The sequence below is a fragment of the Hemitrygon akajei genome, chromosome 19 (assembly GCF_048418815.1).
Source record: "Hemitrygon akajei chromosome 19, sHemAka1.3, whole genome shotgun sequence".
NCBI classification, from domain to species: Eukaryota; Metazoa; Chordata; class Chondrichthyes; order Myliobatiformes; family Dasyatidae; genus Hemitrygon; species Hemitrygon akajei.
The window spans coordinates 58,229,704-58,249,612 of record NC_133142.1 but is presented as its reverse complement, the minus strand read 5'-3'; the positions used below and the strand labels follow the sequence as shown (position 1 = coordinate 58,249,612).

The following is a 19,909-nucleotide window of genomic DNA, read 5'->3' as shown; positions in this document are numbered from 1 at the left end:
AATAATATCCATCTAGGCTGTGAGCTGAGGTCTATTTCCCTACATCTTCTGAGCAGGCCTGACAGCCTAGACAAATACTGTTCCTCTGTCTAGAACAGATTTTTGGACTATATGCAAGAAATTGCTTCTACATCAAAGAAATACACCGAGGACAGCCCATCCTCAACAGCCATGTTGCAGTGTGTAGATGATATGTTTGCCAAACCAAGCTCAGTAATCATCGAAACAGACTGCTTCAATATACCAGCACAGCCTTTGACTAACAGCAGACAAGAGTGTCATAAAGTCATGCAGCGTGGAAACAGCTTGGGCTCAGCTTGTTCATGCTGACTACGTCCAGAGTGCAAGTCCCATCTGTCTGCATTTGGCCTATAGTCCTCTAGGCTTCTCCTATGTATGCACTTGCTACATATGCGCAGGGCAAGTATGGCATGGAGTAGGAGGATTTAATGTATTTACCAAGTCAACTTGGGCCTGCTGAGATGAAGAAACATGTGTATTCAAAAGCCCACACCGAAAGAGAGAGCCATCCATGCGTATGAGGTCCAGTTGATTCACCACGTGATCTCTCGGCTACGTGTGTTCTTGCCACATCCAGTACGGTTCAGTACATAACTAGATGGCTTTTCAAACATTGCTAATGTGCCCTTCTCAACCACTATTTCTGGCAGCTCATTCTGAATATGTGCCACCCTATGCATGAAGATGCTACTCCTAATATCCCTTTTAAATCTCTCGTCCAGAACTGATCTTTAGGCTCTCTTATTTTATCATCCCCTCCTGGAAGAAAAGGCTACATGCTTTCACCCTATCAATGCCCTGATCTATTGGAGGTTAAAATCTCTAGTTTAGTTAGGTTACTAGGCAGCAGTAATTCCTTATCACACTGGAATATCTAAATATCCTCTGAGTGTTTGGATGGTTCTGGTTAAAATCTGCCCTCTTCTTAGGTCCTTGCCCTTTGATATGCAGAAGATTCAACCTTAATATAATCATGACTAGTAGTTATCTCAATGTAGCGTTACTAATCGTATCTAACTAATGTGTGTATTTTACCTCGTTCTCTCTCTTGTGTCATCCAATGTTGTCTTTTTAGATTATATGCGAGAATGCATTGTGAACAAGGGAGTCTCATACAGGGGCACCGTCTCCAGGACCAAAAGTGGGAAACCTTGCCAACACTGGAGCTCCAATGTCCCTCATGAGCACAGGTAACAATATTAATTGGCACTCCTTTGACCCTTACTTTTCTTCTGTTTTGTAATGTAGTTGTTATCAGCGGCATTGCTCCTCACAGCTGTGTTCAATCCTGACCGCTGGTGCTGTATGTGTGGAGTTTGCACGTTCTCTCTGTGTGACCATGTCAGTTTCCTCTGGGTGCTCTGCTGTATCCTAAAAGCATGCAGGTTGGCAAAAACAATATTGTTTGTGTGTTTCTAATTGCACTGGAGAAACACACAAAGGGGCTGGTGGAAGTCAGTGGGTCAGGCCCTGGGGAAAGACTGAGTGCATTCACTTTATCTATGTCCCTCGTCATTTTATATATCTCTGTAAAGTCACCTCTTAGCCTCTATATTCTTAGGAATAAAGTCCTGGCCTGTCCAACCTCTCTCTGTAACTCAGGCCCTCAAGTCCTGGCAACATCTGCATAAACATTACTGAGAGGGCACAACCTCAGAATACAAGGACATTCCTTTCAAACGGAGATGAAGAGGAATTTCTTTAGTCAGAGGATGATGAATCTGTGGAATTCATTGTTACAGACAGCTCCGGAAGCCAGGTCATTGGCTATATTTAAAGTGTTCTTGACTAGAAAGGGCATCAAAGGGTAAGTGGAAAGGCAGGAGAATGGGGTTAATAATAAATCAGCCAGGATGGAATGGTGGAGCAGGCTCGATGGGTTGAATGTCTGATTCTGTTCAAGTCAAGTCAAGTCACTTTTATTGTCATTTCAACCATATCTACTGGTACAGTACATAGTAAAAATGAGACAATGTTTTTCAGGCCCATGGTGTTACATGACACAGTACAAAAACTAGACTGAACTACGTGAAAAACAACACAGAGAAAGCTACACTAGACTACAGACCTACGCAGGATTGCGTAAAGTGCACAAAAACAGTGCAGGCATGTGGTGAACTAGATATACCTGTCTGACTGCTCCTGTGGCTCCTCCCACAGACCCTGCTGACTGCTCCTGTGGCTCCTCCCATAGACCCCTGCTGACTGCTCCTGTGGCTCCTCCCATAGACCCCTGTATAAAGGCGACTGTGGGCTGCTGCTCTCCCTCTTTTCCCCAGGATGTAGTGTTGTTTATTCTTCCAGTCAATAAAAGCCGATATCTCGCTTCCTACCTCTCAGCGTGAGTTATTGATGGTGCATCAATTTTATTGACTGGAAGAATAAAACATGGCAACCTTTTTACGCCCAGAACGTTTAGATTTGGACCCCCAAGACCCTGACGCAGCTCTTGCCTTTGAACACTGGCTTGTGTGCTTCCACTCATACTTGGAGGAGGTTCGTGCCACCGACTCAGCTGTTAGGCACAGACTTCTATTCTCGAGGGTCGCCCCAAAAGTTTATTCATTCATCAGGGACCTCTCGACTGCTGAATTTCTCCGAGCTCTACAGGCACTCGTGCGGACTTGTGACTGCAAAACGCTCACAGCGGAACAGCATATGGATCTCTTGGTCCGAGACGCCTTTGTGACCGGAGTCCGGTCAGTGTATTTGCGCCAGCGGCTGCTGGAAAAAGCTGATCTTACCTTACGCTCAGCGATAGAGACGGCTGATACGTTGGAGGCTGCACAGCTGTACGCCGAGGCGGTACAGCCGCGCGATTCCCCGCACCGGTTCCTGCTAGCTAGGGGCATTGCTACTAGTCGAACCACGAGTTATAATCCCCGGGGGAATGGCCAGGTGGAGAGGGAGAATGCCACAGTGTGGAAGGCCACACTTTTAGCCCTTAAGTCAAAAGGGTTGCCTGTCTCCCGATGGCAGGAGGTCCTCCCTGAGGCACTCCACTCTATCCGCTCCCTGTTGTGTACGTCCACTAATGCCACCCCTCACGAACGCCTATTCTCTTTTCCCAGGAAGTCTGTCACTGGGACCACCCTACCAGTTTGGCTGACGTCCCCGGGGCCAGTGTTGCTACGTAAACATGCGAGGAGTAATAAGTACTCCCCGCTGGTCGAGAGGGTTCACCTCCTGCATGCTAATCCCCAGTATGCCTACGTGGTCTTGCCTGATGGGCAGGAGGACACGGTCTCTGTCCGCGACCTGGCGCCCGCCGGAGCAGCAGACCACTACCCCGTACACTCCACGGTACCTATGAACCCTGTACCCGAGGTGACACCGCACACACCGTGCCACACCCAGACTCCTCACGACGCTCATGTACCGGGCATCTCGTACGCGTCTATTCCGGGGACCTCGCACACACGCGAGGGATCCCTGACACCTCCAATTGGGACAGAACCAACCCACTCTCCGCCTCCAGTGCAAACACCACCTCCGGCACCTGTGCCATCACCACCTCCAGCACCTGTGCAATTGCAGCCGGAGCTACGTAGATCGCAGCGGACGATTCGACCACCTGATAGACTTAACCTGTAAATATACTGGACTCTTTTAAAACAAAGGGGGGGGGGGTGAATGTGGTGAACTAGATATACCTGTCTGACTGCTCCTGTGGCTCCTCCCACAGACCCCTGTATAAAGGCGACTGTGGGCTGCTGCTCTCCCTCTTTTCCCCAGGATGTAGTGTTGTTTATTCTTCCAGTCAATAAAGCCGATATCTCGCTTCCTACCTCTCAGCGTGAGTTATTGATGGTGCATCAAGGCATTACAATAAATAATAAACAGGACAGTAGGGCAAGGTGTTAGGCCAGTCTCTGGGTATTGAGGAGTCTGATAGCTTGCGGGAAGAAATTGTTACATAGTCTGGTCGTGAGAGCCCGAATGCTTCGGAGCCTTTTCACAGACGGCAGGAGGGAGAAGAGATTGTATGAGGGGTGCATGGGGTCCTTCATAATGCTGTTTCCTTTGCGGATGCAGCGTGTAGTGTAAATGCCCATAATGGCGGGAAGAGAGACCCCGATGACCTTCTCAGCTGACCTCACTATCCGCTGCAGGGTCTTGCGATCCGAGATGGTGCAATTCCCGAACCAGGCAGTGATGCAGCTGCTCAGGATGCTCTCGATACAACCTCTGTAGAATGTGATGAGGATGGGGGGTGGGAGACGGACTTTCCTCAGCCTTCGCAGAAAGTAAAGACACTGCTGGGCTTTCTTTGCTATGGAGCTGGTGCTGAGGGACCAGGTGAGATTCGCCACCAGGTGAACGCCAAGAAATTTGGTGCTTTTAATGATCTCTACCGAGGAGCCGTCAATGTTCAGCGGGGAGTGGTCACTCCGTGCCCTCCTGAAGTCAACAACCATCTCTTTTGTTTTGTTCACATTAAGAGACCAGTTGTTGGCTCTGCATCAGTCCGTTAGCCGCTGCACCTCCTCTCTGTAAGCTGACTCGTCGTTCTTGCTGATGAGACCCACCATGGTCATGCATCGGTGAACTTGATGATGTGGTTCGAGCTGGGTGTTGCAGCACAGTTGTGGGTCAGCAGAGTGAACAGCAGTGGACTGAGCTCACAGCCCTTTATGTTTTTATGGTTTTATGTGTAAGACAGTGGTAGTATCTGAGTGACATAAGAGGGAGAATAGGAGATAAGAGAGAGAATGGGATTGATTGCTCTGTGGACTGGCATAGATTTGATAGGCCCAATTTCTTCTTTTAAGAATATATGGAAATCAGGTGCATAGTGATCTTGGTGGTTTTGATGTTGAAAACCATAACGTTTTATTCATTTGTGCAGGTTAAGGAGATGGTATTTTTAACCTCAGTTACAAAGGGTGAGCTAGAAAGAGGAGAGCTGAAATTTTTCAAATCTTCCTAGGACTGAGGCATGTGTTCACAGGGTCGACTTGTGTAAACAATGTATTAATGAGCGCAGATTTTTCTATAAGGCACCAAGTGGATGCCTTAGAGCTATTCCTGGAGAGGAGTGGAACATTTATGCCTTTGAAGTATTTTTCAGGCAAACTCCTGGGATTTACAACTATGTAATGGGGGAAAAGTTATATTTCCCCATGGTGTTGTCGTTTACTGACTATTCTCCTTCAATTCTCATGGCCTTTTAATTGTCTAGTTCTGTAGAGGACATAATAAAGATTGAAAATTTACTTGATACAACTCTGGCCTGATGCTGGTATTTACAAGGATCCACTTCTTCTCACTGTCCTTCTGTTGTGGAAAAAAATCTCATGAGCAGCAGACAGAATAGATCAGGCCGACTCAGAGAATTGTTTCAGACTAAAGGGTTTTATTACATGATATCATGGAGAGCCCAGACTCCTAAAGTGGAGCTCCGCAGCCGGCAGGCAGAGTAACTTTTAAGCTGATCGGTGCTTCGGGTTATCGCCTATTCTATTTGTGTGAGGAAGTGCTTTTTGTCACGTATACTTTGACTATAAATACAAGAGTAATCTTTTGTTGAGCAGAGCTGCGAAGCTCCGTTCTTAAAGTACAAGCAAGCATGGGAGTCAGTTACTTATAGCTAGGTACGGTTAGTTAGTTGGCAGTTTACCAAGAATAGACAGTACTGCTGTTATGGCAGAAATGGCTCCCTAATCGATAATAATGCTTTAACTTTTCTTCCACAGTTCCCTCCTTGTTGATCTTTTAGATCACCATTCCTCATACGGTATTTCCTCCCTTCCTCGTAAAGGGGGGTCCTATCCATAGGGGAAGGGTCTTTCTTTCTCGGGGTACACCTCTTCCCCCCACCAGTGTTCCTTGCTAGATTTATCTCTTACCATTTGGGGTACCATAGGGACTTCAGGGCCAGACAAAACTTACTTCATTATCGGACAACAGCATAACCTCAATGCTCCACATGTGCAACACCCTAAAACACATATCATTACCACTATTATTACTCCACGGGTGATCCAGCTTCCCCAGCCAGAATACCATCCCTCTATTATTTCCGACCATTTCGTTCCTGAACCAAAGTTCTTAAACTGTTTTCCTATCCTCCTGATCTCCTCAATCTTTCCCCTTATGTGTTGACTAAGGTCAGTTATGTTTTCTGTGGCATTGGGAATATAAGTACAACATTCCTCTTCATCATAACTGTCCTCTTTTCTCCCGTCTCCTGTGATGTGTACTGCCTCCCCTGACTTTGACTTTGTACGGGCGCAGACCTAGCGAATGCATAGTTGTATGACACAATGAACTCCCACTGCTAAGCAGACCAGGGCAATGAGGCTGTAAAAGAGGGGCTGTAGCCAGGAAAATATTCCCTCTGCTAACACTGATTTAACCCACCTGAAGAAATCCCAGCCTTCTGGAGGGGCTTGAGAGTTCAGTCTGTGCATTCCATCTTGCAACTGGGTCATATGTTCTAACACATGGGTCATATTTTCTGAAGCATCGGGTATGTAGGTGCAACATTCTTTCCTTACTAACGCACAGACCCCTCCTTCCCAGGCTAATACTTGTCCACTTTCCTGTTTCTTTGTATTTGCCCTTTGACACTGTTAGGTAATCAATCAATCCCACCCCCAATATGATTATTACCACTACTTCCTTCATGTTAGTCCTCTATTGAGTATATATTTTGTTAATAATCAGTCACTATGTATATAACATGAGGTGCAGGTTAAAATAGATTTATGTTCCAGTCTCTCAATAACACTTTGTTCTTGGTTCTCAGCACCGTTGCTCTCTCTCAGGGAAGATGTCACTTGTTCAGCGTTTTATTTCGTCCTCGTTGTGGTGCAACTTGCACCTGCTGGCATGTATCCAATCAGGTTTCTCCTTCACCTTAATGCTGTATGGGTCCTCAGCAGCAGTAGGCAGGGGCCCTTCCACCTGGGACAGAAAGAATCTTTATTCATTGATCTTACATATATTCTATCTCCCGGCTTAAACGGATGCACGTTACCTTCAGTTAAGGGTGCCTAGGTTTGCCAGACCCTCTCATACAATTTCCCTGCCTCCTGACACAATGCTTGTGCGTATTTCAGTGTCTTCTCATCACATCATATTAGCGCTACCTTTTCAGGGGTCACGGGAGGCTTAGTTCCTATTGTCATAGGCCGCCCCATCAAAATTTCATGAGGGGTAAGTCCTGTATGTCTATTCTTCTGATTTTGCAGAGTGTACATTACTAAGGGCATTGCCTCTGGCCGTCCGAGACCGTTTTGCTGACAAACTTTTGTCAAAGCTGCTTTTATTTCTCTGTTTGCTCTTTCCACCATACCTGAGGACTGAGGCTGGTAGGGGATATGCAATTTCTACTGGAACCCCCAATGCTTCCTTCAGTCCCTGCACTAATTTATTTGTAAAACAGGTTCCCCTGTCGCTATTTATCCCTAGAGGAATTCCAAACCCAGATACAATTTCTTTCATCAATATGTTCACCACAGTTTCTGCATCCTTCCTCATAGTTGGATCGGCCTCCGCCCATCTGGAAAACACGCTGTGCAGATGGTAACGGAACAGAAGTAGCTGGATTAATAGCCGGAGATCTTTTGGATGGAGAGAGAAGAATCACCTCATAACCTATCCTTCTAGCCGTGGTAAAATGCTGAGTAGCAGCTGAATTCAACAGTAGCATTACGGCATGGGGTACTATCACAGTACATGGGTTATCCAATACAACAGGAATAGATTTTTCTACCATTACATTTAGGTCATGGAAGGCTTTCTCCCTTTCGGGTGTCTATTCCACGATGAGGGGCTGCGTTTTCAGTGTAGCAGAACGCATTACTGCATCCCTCTCCCAGTGTTTGGGAATCCACTGTCGACAGAGTCCTACCATGCCCAGGAAAGAAAGAATGTCATTTTTTGTTTTGGGGACTGGGATCTTCTTTATTGCTTTTATTCGATCCCTTCCCAAACTTCGCCAACCTTTACTGAGCTGGAATCCAAGGTACTGGACAGTCTGTTGGCAAAACAGCATTTTCTCCAGAGACACCTGTACACTCTTCTCGCCAAAAGTTCAAGGAGTGTTAAAGAAACTATCAGACATTGTGGCCCTGTAGCAGAAGCTATCAGGATGTTGTCTGCATACTGAATCAGCGTGGAATATTCAGAAAGCTGGCATTCAGCCAAATTATTTTTAACTGCTGCAGCATAAACTGCGGGGATTTCGGTATATCCCTGGGGCAGACTTGTCCACGTATATTGCTCATTCTTATAAGTAAAGGCAAATAAATACTGGCTATCCTTGTGCAAAGGTGTGGAGAAAAATGCTGAGCACCAATCGACTACAGTAAAGGTACTAGCACCCGCAGGTATAGAAGTAAGCATAATGTTGGTGTCCGGCACCAGCGGAGCAATAGGGATGACTATTTTATTAATGGCTCCTGGGTCCTGCACAAACTGCCACTCATTTCTCCAGCCCGTTTTTGGGATAGGTAATATAGGTATACACAGGCTTTGTGTCCTCACCAGCACTCCTTGCCGCAATGAGTCAATTACTGGAACGATACCTACTTCTGCTTCAGTAGCCATAAGGTACTGTTTAATACAGCGCAGTGGCACTTTTTTTTTAGAGTAACTTTATGCTCCAGAGCTGTTTGGGCCTTTCCTACATGATTTTTATGTTGGGCCCATAGGTTCCCTGGTACCTGCGCTAAAGCTCTGGCAGAAGTAGAGGGTCTTCAGCTGGTGGTTGTTGCTGTGTTGCCTTTATGACATTTGTTTAGTTTATAATATTTTTGCTTTAGTAATTTGTTTGTTAGCATTTTTTAGTTAAAGTTAGGATTGTTTAAAGTAAATTCGTTGTCTGTGATATATCGCGGCATGTGATGACGTCACATCCGGTTTCGCCGCGTCTTGTGGGAAAATACCAGTTTGGAGAAATGGGAAGGAGGGGGCTCACATGTGCAAGATCAGCGCAAGAAAAGTTGTCTTCTACGCATTAGAAACATAGTGAAGCAACGCCGTAAGTTCATGAGATAATCGATATGTTGAATTAAAATGTTAACGCTGATTCTGTTAAAAGTAACGATGGTCGATAAGGTTTATGTTTTCGTTAGTTAAAGAGTTGCGGATAGTTTGTGTTGAAGTGTATTTAAAGCAGTCAATGGCGTAAGTAGATTCTGACTGTATGCTGCGTTTTAATGTAATGTAGTTGTTGTAGTTTACTTTTGCAAGTATTTACGATGTAAATGTGATATCAAGAAGGAAACAAATACTGTACAAATCTTGTATTGTTTTATCAACAGTTTTCACCATACGTTAATGTGGAAGAGTGAATAGTAAACGGTTAATCTTACTGTGACCCTGTTTTCATTGACGACGGTTTACCTCGGTGTTTAGTTCAGCGTTCTCTTACACCTGAGCGAGAACACTACAGTTGCTTTTCAAAGGATGTTTCCATTCTGTCGGACTTTAACATATTTCTGCCCTCCTTTTCATTAAAGAATTCTGTTCGGTCTTCTTGTCCCAGTACCAGCAGAGTTATAGTATAGACAGCCTTGGTTTCTTTCGCCAATCGTTTTATCATCGTCCCGATATCTTTAGGCTTTGCCGATGGTTTTATGGCTACTGTCAAATGAGGAGACCCTAGTCGGAATCCTGTTTTTTAATGATCTTCCATTAAGTCTACCAGGAGCCCTAATCCCTCGGGACTGAAATACACAGACGGTGTTGCCTTCAGCGTTACCGTTTAAATCAGGGTGTGCAGGCTGATTATAGTGCGGGTCAGCTTGTAAAGTGTAATAGACTGTGCAATGGAGCTGCTTCTTTTCTCGGCTGCTATTAATCAAGTATTGCAGATTTTGCATGTAGAGGTTGGTTCGTCCTATCAGTCTCTGAACCTGCCAAGCATAGAGATTACTATCCAACTGCCAGCAGTACAGTATGGGTCCTTTTCTCACCCATTCATTAATTTTAGCATCTGAGGGATCCTAATTTGAGGAAACTCCACGTATATACCTTCAGTTGTACAGTGCAGTGTTGCCCCTAATTTACAAAGGGTCTGCGGACCCAGCAGGGGAAGCGGGGCTGTTTTAGATAATAATGAAGGTGTCTGTTAAAAGCTTATCTTCCATTCTGTTTTTCTCTTTTCCTGCCTCTTTTTCTTCTGCCTTTTCCGTTTTTTAAAAATCATTTCTAGTACTGCTAACACTTCCTTCAGCTCCCTCAGCTTCAGTTCCTCTTTCCTGAGTCCCTTCACTCGTTACAGTGATGTCTGCTCCCCTGGGGGTATCAGCTCCCTCAGCTTCAGTTCCTCTTTCCTGAGTCCCTTCACTCATTACAGTGATGTCTGCTCCCCTGGGGGTATCAGCTCCCTCAGCTTCAGTTCCTCTTTCCTGAGTCCCTTCACTCGTTACAGTGATGTCTGCTCCCCTGGGGGTATCAGCTCCCTCAGCTTCAGTTCCTCTTTCCTGAGACCCTTCACTCGTTACAGTGATGTCTGCTCCCCTGGGGGTATCAGCTCCCTCAGCTTCAGTTCCTCTTTCCTGAGTCCCTTCACTTGTTACAGTGATGTCTGCTCCCCTGGGGGTATCAGCTCCCTCAGCTTCAGTTCCTCTTTCCTGAGTCCCTTCACTCGTTACAGTGATGTCTGCTCCCCTGGGGGTGTCAGGTGCCTGAACTTCTGGCATGGGCGTGGGTTGTCCCAAGGCAGTTGTTGTCATTACTAAATCGTCTACTTCATTATTGGATGCCAATGGGGCACTGGCTGGTACGGGGAGTTGTGGATAAAGTCCTGTGGCAGGTTTTGTTTCAACCCCAGCCTTCTCTGTTTCAGGCTGCTTAATCTCCTTTTTCTTTGGAGGTTGGTGTCTTTTAGCCACCTCCTACATCGTTTAAAATGTCTTTACATGTAATCAGCATCCCAATTTGGGTCACCGTCCCCATTTTGGGTGGCATCCTCCCAGTGCTGGATTAGTCTCAAATTAAAACTTTCCCCATGTAGCCAATCCCCATGCGACCACTCATGCAAATCACTGCTGAATGTTACCGCGTAACAATCATCTCCAGTCTCTCTGATTATCATATCCGCTGGGTATCCAGGCGGGACTAAGGGGTCTCCTATTTGCTGGTGGTGCCGTTTTATCTTTTCAATCTTTTTTGGTGGTCTTTTTCCTACCTGCAGTTGAGTGTTCAAAGCCTTCGCCTTACGTCTGGAACTCTTCGGTTTATTAGCAGGATCAGCGCCAGCCGATTGACTGCTTGCACTTCCCGTTTTTCCTGTTTAGGATTTCAATTTCAGTTAAGACAGCACAAAGTTTCTTTATTCACACTATGTACACAATGAGCGCTCACTGGTGTGTTTCCTCTGTCTTTCCACAAGTCTCTGAGTTAGGTCACGGAATAAATTGGTAGCTACCTTGGTACTCCCACGAGCACCCCCTTTCAGCTAGGAGACAGGCCACCTGTCTCCCCCTTTCAGCTAGGAGACTGATTCTCCTTCCCAACTTGGAAGGCGCAAACACCCCACTGCTGTCCCCCTTTCAGCTAGGACGCAGGACACCTGTCTCCCCCTTTCAGCTAGGAGACAGGCCACCTGTCTCCCCCTTTCAGCTAGGAGACTGATTCTCCTTCCCAACTTGGAAGGCGCAAACACCCCACTGCTGTCCCCCTTTCAGCTAGGACGCAGGACACCGGTCTCCCCCTTTCAGCTAGGATGCAGGACACTTGTCTCCCCCTTTCAGCTAGGAGACAGGCCACCTGTTTCCCCCTTTCAGCTAGGACGCAGGACACCTGTCTCCCCCTTTCAGCTAGGACGCAGGACACCTGTCTCCCCCTTTCAGCTGGGACGCAGGACACCTGTCTCCCCCTTTCAGCTAGGACGCAGGACACCTGTCTCCCCCTTTCAGCTAGGACCCAGGACACCTGTCTCCCCCTTTCAGCTAGGCGACTGATTCTCCTTCCCAACTTGGAAGGCACCTTTCTATCTTAACAAGCTTCTTTATGGGGCCCCTGCCCCCTCCTTCTTCAGTCCTGATGAAGGGTCTTGGCCCGAAACATTGACTGCTCATTTCAACAGATGCTGCCCAACCTGCTGAGTTCATCAAGCTTGTTTGTACGTGTTAATTTGACCACAGCATCTGCAGTTTACTTTGTGTTCACCTTTCTGTCTTGCTTCTCCTTTTCCGCCTAGGGTTCTTTTTTGGATCCTGCTGTTATTGAGGATCCCATCCTCGTTGCCAACCTGTTGTGACAAAAGCACTTTCAACTGTGGAAGAAAATTTAAAGCATTATTACTGATTCAGGAGCCATTTCTGCCATAACAGCAGTACTGTCTGTTCTTTGTAAATTGTCGACTAACTAACCGTACCTAGCTATTAGTAACTGACTCCCATGCTTGCTTGTACTTTAAGAAGGATGTGGGAACTTGTTTTTCTCTGAACTCATATTTCCGTAATCTGCCCTAACACGGCAGGCAGAATAACTTTTAAACTGATTAGTGCTTCGTGTTATCGCTTAGAACATGTTGTGAAATTTCTCTATTCTATTTGTGTGAGAAAGTGCTTTTGTCATGTATATTTTGACTATAAATATGAGTGTAATCTTTTGTTGAGCAGAGCTGCGGAGTTCTGCTTTAGGAGTCTGGGCTCTCCATGATATCATGTAATAAATCCCTTTAGTCTGAAGCAGTTCTCTGAGTCGGCCTGATCTATTCTGTCTGCTGCTCCTGAGATTTTTTCCCACAACATCTTCCAATCTCTCCTCCCCTCTGTTACACAAATCTGCAATACTCCATGTCCTGACACGCCATTGCAACTCTAGGTAGGGCACTGTATAGGTCTCCCTATCAAGATCCAAACTTTATGTATGTTCTAAAAGAGGACAGATTGGTCTAGGACTTAAACAAAGGAGAGATTTGGCATGATTCAGTCAGTTTTACCACACGTAAACTGTGTAAACACGTAAACTGTTTACCAACTAAGGTTGTCACAAAAAAATAGTTTGTTGAAAGAAATGCAGAACCAGGTGGTACGGGTGCAGTGACAACAGTAGAACCTTGCTGACCACACCCCTGACCCTCTCCTGAATTTTTATCCCAGTTTCCCCACTCCTACCATTCCGAATCAGCACAGGCACTTGGCCTGGGATTCACATCTGTACTTGATGAACTCCTTCAGTCTACAACTCAGTGGTGCCTCTCTGTAAAGTGAGAGGTCCACTACTGCACAGTTCTGGTATTTTCAGTTTTGCAGGGAATGGAAAACTGAAAACATAAGAAATTTGTCTTTTGCGCGTGGGGAAGGGCACAGTGTTGATGTTTTTCTTTGATCAGGTTCCATGGCTTTCTTTGTTTTGTGGCTGTCTGTGGGATCGTATACTGCATACATACTTTGCTAATAAATGTACTTCGAATTGTTTGAATGGAAAAGTGAGCCAGAAGGTGTAGGGTTTGAACCCTGGTCCACACTAACTGGTGACTCGAGGCAAGAGAACCGACTTACAATTCTACATTACTCCTCACCAGCGGGGTTATGAATGGCCTCACCTCATCCAGTTCATTATTGAAATCTCCTGCTGTAGAGCACTAGTCATATGGTGTAGGGACGGAAACAGCATTTACATCTGACTGTTGATCACCCATGAGCTGAGGTGTTGTCCTACTTCCTTCATATCATTGCCTGAAAGCAACAACACCTGCTCACCCCCCACCCCACCCTCTGACCCCCCCAGATCATTTTGTGCATCCTCAAGGACATAATATGAATGTTCAAAATGATGACAATGGTGAAAAGGCAGCAGTTATTGTTTACATTGTAAATACTGTATTTAAGCACTTTTTATTTATGATTCATTGTTAAACTAACATTATAAGCCTTTTTTAATATACTTCTTGATATTTTATAACCTTCTTTATTGATAACTGTTGAATGTTGTTTTTTGTTGCATGTTGCGCCCTGACCAACACACCACAATGAATTCCCAATACATGTAAATACAATATATACACGGAGGATTCTGCTTAATTGGGACACATCGGGACCAGTACATTTTGGCACAAATATGCGGCTGCCCCATCAGACGAATTTTCATAGAAATAGTTAAAAGGTATAAAAAAAGACAAACTGACAAAAATGACAAAAAGACAAAATTATATATTTAAAATGAAAAACAGAATAAATTAGAACACTACCAATAGTACTACAGGACTATAAACTGTGTGATAATTCCTAAAAGTTATTGACGGAGGAATCATCCAGTGTAATGAAGAAAATCAGCACAGATACCTAGTGCAGATAATGGACTACATTCATATAATATTATCAACAATTGCATACTCCAAATCTTCATTTTTATTGTAACATTCAAGATGATTGATACCTTCAAATTCTTTATAGTTTCTAACTTGTTGAAGTTGTGAAACTGTTTTATTTTCACTCCCAGCCATTTCTTGCATCTCCAAGTCTGAATGCTTGAAACTGCAGTAAACCAGACTGTTCTGAGTTGCCTGACTGCTTATTTCTTGCCAACTATCAGTGACAAAAATCACTGCTTTTTGAACACAAACACATGCAACTGACACTATTCAAAAACTGTTCATTAACAGCCACAGAAGTGCACTTGACTGACGCTAGTTAGAACCTGTTCAGCAACAGTCTCCTGCCTCAATTTACTGGCATAGTGTCTCAAATAAGCAAAGGAAATCTTGGCAATTTTCTCGATTAGTTTTTGTTCTTTAAGAGTTGTTTCAAATAAGTGGCTGCCCTGATTAACCATTGGCCCAAATAACCCGAATCCACTATACACGTAAATGAATATAGTGAATTAACTTGTCCTCCCATGATCCTTGAAAAAGTTTCAAGCGTTTCCTTAGCTAACTTGACCTAACTATTCCACTGAGTTTCTAATGGCACTTGTTGGATCAGGCTGATGTGTGACTGGAATTTTGCTCTTTACAGAAATTCACCCAGTCAATTCCCAGAGAAAGGCTTGGATCTTAATTACTGCCGCAACCCTGACAACGATTTGGCTGGCCCCTGGTGCTACACTATGGACTGGAACACTCGACTGGAGGACTGTGGCATCGCAAGATGTGACCAGGGTAAACTGCTCCTAACAGAATTGAAAGCGTTGATGCAGAGCACTCCTCGACTCTTTTAGCTATTTCAGTGGAGAAAGGGGCTGAGAGGGATAATAAATCAACCATGATGGAAGGGTGGAGCAGGCTCTATGGTCCGAATGGCCTAATTCTGCTCCTATGCCTTATGGTCTTACGGATTTATGCGTTCATGCAGAGCAATTTTCTGATCATTGCTGTTCTTGAATATGAATTCACTGTACACAGAGTTAAGAATGGTGCAAACTGACCTGAGGGATTTAATTGCAATTATAGTACAGAAGCATAACCATCTGGCTGACAGAATCTTTAAGAGTAGTTTATCTTTTCCTCAACATTAAGAATGTTTGTGTCAAGCTGGGCACAGTTTTTTTGAACCTCTAAATGAAACCTCTCTGCAGAGTCTGCCTTGTGCTTCCACTGTGATATTGAGAAGAATGCTGTGTTGTCAAAAGCATTATCTTTCAGATGCGATATTGTCTTGTTCAATACTTATTCCCCAATGCACATGGTCCTAGTGATTAATTCTGTTACTTTTTGTAGAACCGTATCAATTGGCGCCATAGTAGCATAGTGGTTTGTGCTACAGAGGATACTGGACTTCACAGTTCAGTTTTGATGGCATCTATAAGAAGTTTGCACATCTTCCCCGTGAACATGTGGGTTTCCTCCAGGCACTCAGGTTTCCTCCCAGATTCCAAAACATACTAGTTAATAGGTTAATTGGTGATTGTAAATTGTTTTGTGATTAGTCTAGGGTTATTTAGGTGGGTTGCTGGGCTACGTGCCTCATTGCACCTGAAGGGCCTGTTCCACACTGTCTCTCTAAATAAAACTAAATAAATAAGTGCAAATTCGCTGATGTAGTTTGATATCACAACAGTATTTTAGTGCTTAATGTAATGTTAGGCACAATGAACATCTGAGGCCATGAAAGCACTTTTAGTAATGTAAGTTAACTCTCTTTTATTGCCTGAACACTATAGCATAATGTTCCATATAAGTTTCAAAGGTACATTTAATGGCAGAGAAATGTATACAATATACATCCTGAAATTCTTTTTCTTTGCAACCATTCTTCACAAACAGAAGAGTGCCCCAAAGGATGAATGACAGTTAAATGTTAGAACCCCAAAGCCCCCCCAGCTCCCCCTCCCACTCATAAGCAGCAACAAAGCAATGATCCCCCCCACCAGCAAAAAAAAATCGGTGACCCCCATCGAGCACTCAAGCATGCAGAAAAGCATCAATAAAGATACAGACTTGCAGTACCCCAAAGACTACCCATTCACCTGGTATTCGGCATATCACAGGCTCTCTCTCTCCCAAATAAGGGAAAAAGAGGTGTCCCCATTTTCTATCATGTATCATTCATTCATGACCTTCTAAGCAGAACTGTTACTTTGAATGAGAATCAGGTTTATTATCCCTGACAACTGTGAAAGTTGTTATTTTGCAGCAAGAGTACAGTGCAATATATAAAATATATTGTAAGTTACAAAAGAAATATATAAAAAAATAAATCAGTAGTGCAAAAATGGAGCAAACTAGTGAGATAGTGTTTATGGGTTCATGGACAGTTTAGAAATCTGATGGTGGGAGGGAAGAAGCTATTCCTAAAACTTTCCCTTTATAAATAATAGTTAGACATTAATATTGTATCCAATTCTGACTATTGTGCTTTAGAAATGATATCAAGGCTTCAGAGATGTTTAACAGACTCACTCAACAGGTTCTGTTTCCAATCATTAGTTTTGATGAAGGGTCTTTTCATCTATACAGTTTACTCTGTTTCACTTTGCTGACCTGCTAAATGTTTCCAGCATTCTCCAGTTTTATTTCAGTTGAAAAGTACTATGATTGGGGGAGGTTTGGAGAGCACAGGTCATCCCCAGGTGACAGTTTGCAAGTCAGAAATGTGGTTGCTGAGTTCCCAGGTGGTGGAAGATGCCTGCAACCCACAGCAGCTGACAATTCCATTCTTTCAGTCTCCCATACACTTGTTATTGTACAGGCTGTACGTATGTTGGCTGTTTGTAATCTGGAGAGGACGTACGTAGAGAGGCAGCATTGTTCTTGTTAGAGCTAAGAGAGTAAAGGGAGACTTAGTGTTCAGAAATATGAAATTAAATAAAAAGTGTTTTCAAATTTGAGAAAATCAGTAGAACTGGAGGATAGACAAGGAGGTGTTACCGTTGTTAAGTATCCCGTAACTGGATCACTTACCAGCAAAGATAGAGAGGTCCGCTGAAGTCTGATGGTACCATTTTTAAACGTTTTTATTTATAAAGGGGCACAAAAGTAAGGTTAATACAAACATTCAGATAACATACGTCATCACTACTCAATCTAAAGCGCAGGTATAGTAATAATCAATAAGAAATAAGCTCTATCATTGTCTAGGGGTAATATATATATTGTCCGCTGTATACCTAAAAGTCTCTTGCATTCACTGCAGTTCCACCAGCTGCTGTCTTTTGGGGGGTCGCGGTGGTGCACTTTTGTTAGAGAGAGAGAGATAGAGATTGAATGAAACAGTTACCCGGCGGGTTTTTTTCCAACCTTTATGAGTTCGATCCGTCGGAGTCTCGTTGGGGAATGGCCGCTCACTTGTGGCCTCTCCTGTAGCTAAAGCCGTTATTTCGTGGTGAGGTCGCCAATCCCAGGCAAGGAAAAGACGCACACGAACCTCCTCACCGGCTGTCGCTATCAAACGCTGTCACAGGATTTCTAGCGTGTCTTCTGGTGCGTCTGGGGGGCAGTCTTTACAACCCCTCTTTTATCTGAACTCACGTGGTCTCAGATGTCAATCAGGTTGGGATGATGCAATCTCTCTCCGTCTCTCCACCCCCGTTGCCCCGAGGGTATACATGTAGTACAGTTCCCAATTCACAAAGGTGTCTCCACGAGACAATGACCACAGTCACAATGCCTCGCTGTGAAACGAGGGACACCGCACGTATCTCTCTCTTCTCTTGGGTCATTGACCCCCCCTTCAATAGGGCTCTTGCGATTCTCACAAAGGAGGGGCTGGGATCATAACACTGAGAACCAGAGTGTCACATCCGAACAGGTGGTGAGAGCCAATTCTGTGGAAACTTCCAGAAGGATTTTTCTTGAAAAGCAGACCAAATTGCCTAGCTGTAGGAAAGTGTCGGGATGTGGAATTAATCATGGGCCCTCTTAGGCAGCAGCATAGGCCCAAAGGGCCAAGTGACCGCCTGTGTTACACAATAATATGTGCTGTGAATAATCAACGAAATGTTCAGGTTAATCAGTCAACATTTGAGTTTATTGACATATGCATGAGGACTGGTTGGCAGAGGTTCAATGAAAACGTACTTGCTGAAGCTGCAGACATAGCATCAGATAAATAGCTTTCACAAGTGAAACATAAGCTACTCTAAGATCAATCCAGCTCTTGCCTCTTACACAGCTCTCCATATTTTTGGCTTCCATGTGCCTAAAATGAGCTTCTTAAATATCCTTACATCTGCCTCTACTACCATCTGTCTCAGAGTGTTCCTTGCACCAACTACTCTCAGTGTAAAAAACACTTATCGCTAACCCCCACCATAGTATCCTCCAATCACTTTAAAATTATTTCCCCTGGTATTAGTCATTTCCACCCAAGAAAAAATCTCTGGCTATCCACTCGATCTATGCCTCTTATCATTTTGTACACCTCTATCAAGTTGCCTTTCATTGCTCAACCTGTCCTCTTAATACATACTCTCTAATCCAGGCAGCATTCTGGTAAATCTCCTCCGCATCCTCTCTAAAGCTTCTACATCCCTCCTATAATGAGGCAACCAAAACTGAACACAATATTCCAAATGCGCCTAACCAGGGTTTTAATAGAACTGTAACATTACCTCGCAGCTCTTCACTCCTACCTTTTATACAATATGGAATGTATTAAGTATACACTCTTTCACAGCAACATCAAAGTCATTCAACCACTCTTTATTGTCCATCTATCATCATTCATTCTCAGCTCGGAAAGGTGATAGAATCTAATGACCAGGTCATTGGACCTCTGATAAATAAGAGGATCTTAGAGGTAGACATTTTCAACTCAGAGTTTTACTTCTTTTCTGAAGGTTGATCTCCTTGCAGCCAGTGACACTATGTTAAGTGACCATGAGTTATGGTAGTGCCACTTGGTGGCAGTGTCTCAGGGATGGACAAAGTAGTTGATCCAAGTGAAACTATAATTGGAAACACAAGAGATTCTGCAGAGTTAATCCAGAGCAACACACACAAAATGTTGGTGGAACTCGGCAGGTCGGCCATCATCAATGGAAGCAATAAACAGTTGAGGTTTCAAGCTGAAGCTCTTCATCGGGACCTGAGAAAACAACCCAAGTTTGTCTAAGCTCTCATTATAGCACATGCCTTCTAATCTAGGCAACATCCTGGCAAAACTCTTCTGTACCCTTATCAAAGCCTTGACATCCTTCCTATAATGGGACAGCCAGAACTCTGTGCAATATTCCAGATGTGGCCTAACTAGAGTTTTATAAAGCTGCGACATAACTTCCTAACTTTTGAACTCAATGCCTTCTCTAATAAAGGCAAGCATGTCATATGACTTAATCTCCTTAAAGAAAGTGAGAAATTTAGAAAAAATATTATTATTTGAGAAAAGGCAGTCATTTTGTATCCTAAGATTTTAAACTAAGGTGGATGCATTGTTAAGTACCTTCCAAAATTAACTCCATTCTGGAAAGCTCATAGTAGTTTTGAAACAGTAATTAAAATGCTACGATTCAAGAAATGAGGGAGAGAGGAATCTATGAATTACAG

At 44.1% G+C, this 19,909-nt stretch overlaps 1 protein-coding gene across 1 annotated transcript in view; it reads left to right on the top strand.

The window, feature by feature from the left end:
• Positions 1–19,909, top strand: part of mst1 (macrophage stimulating 1) — a 113,320-nt gene that overhangs the window by 22,347 nt on the left and 71,064 nt on the right. The window contains exons 4-5 of the mRNA XM_073072564.1: positions 1,097–1,211; positions 14,943–15,085. Coding sequence (XP_072928665.1) covers positions 1,097–1,211; positions 14,943–15,085 — 258 coding nt within the window. The remainder of the gene's footprint in view (positions 1–1,096; positions 1,212–14,942; positions 15,086–19,909) is intronic.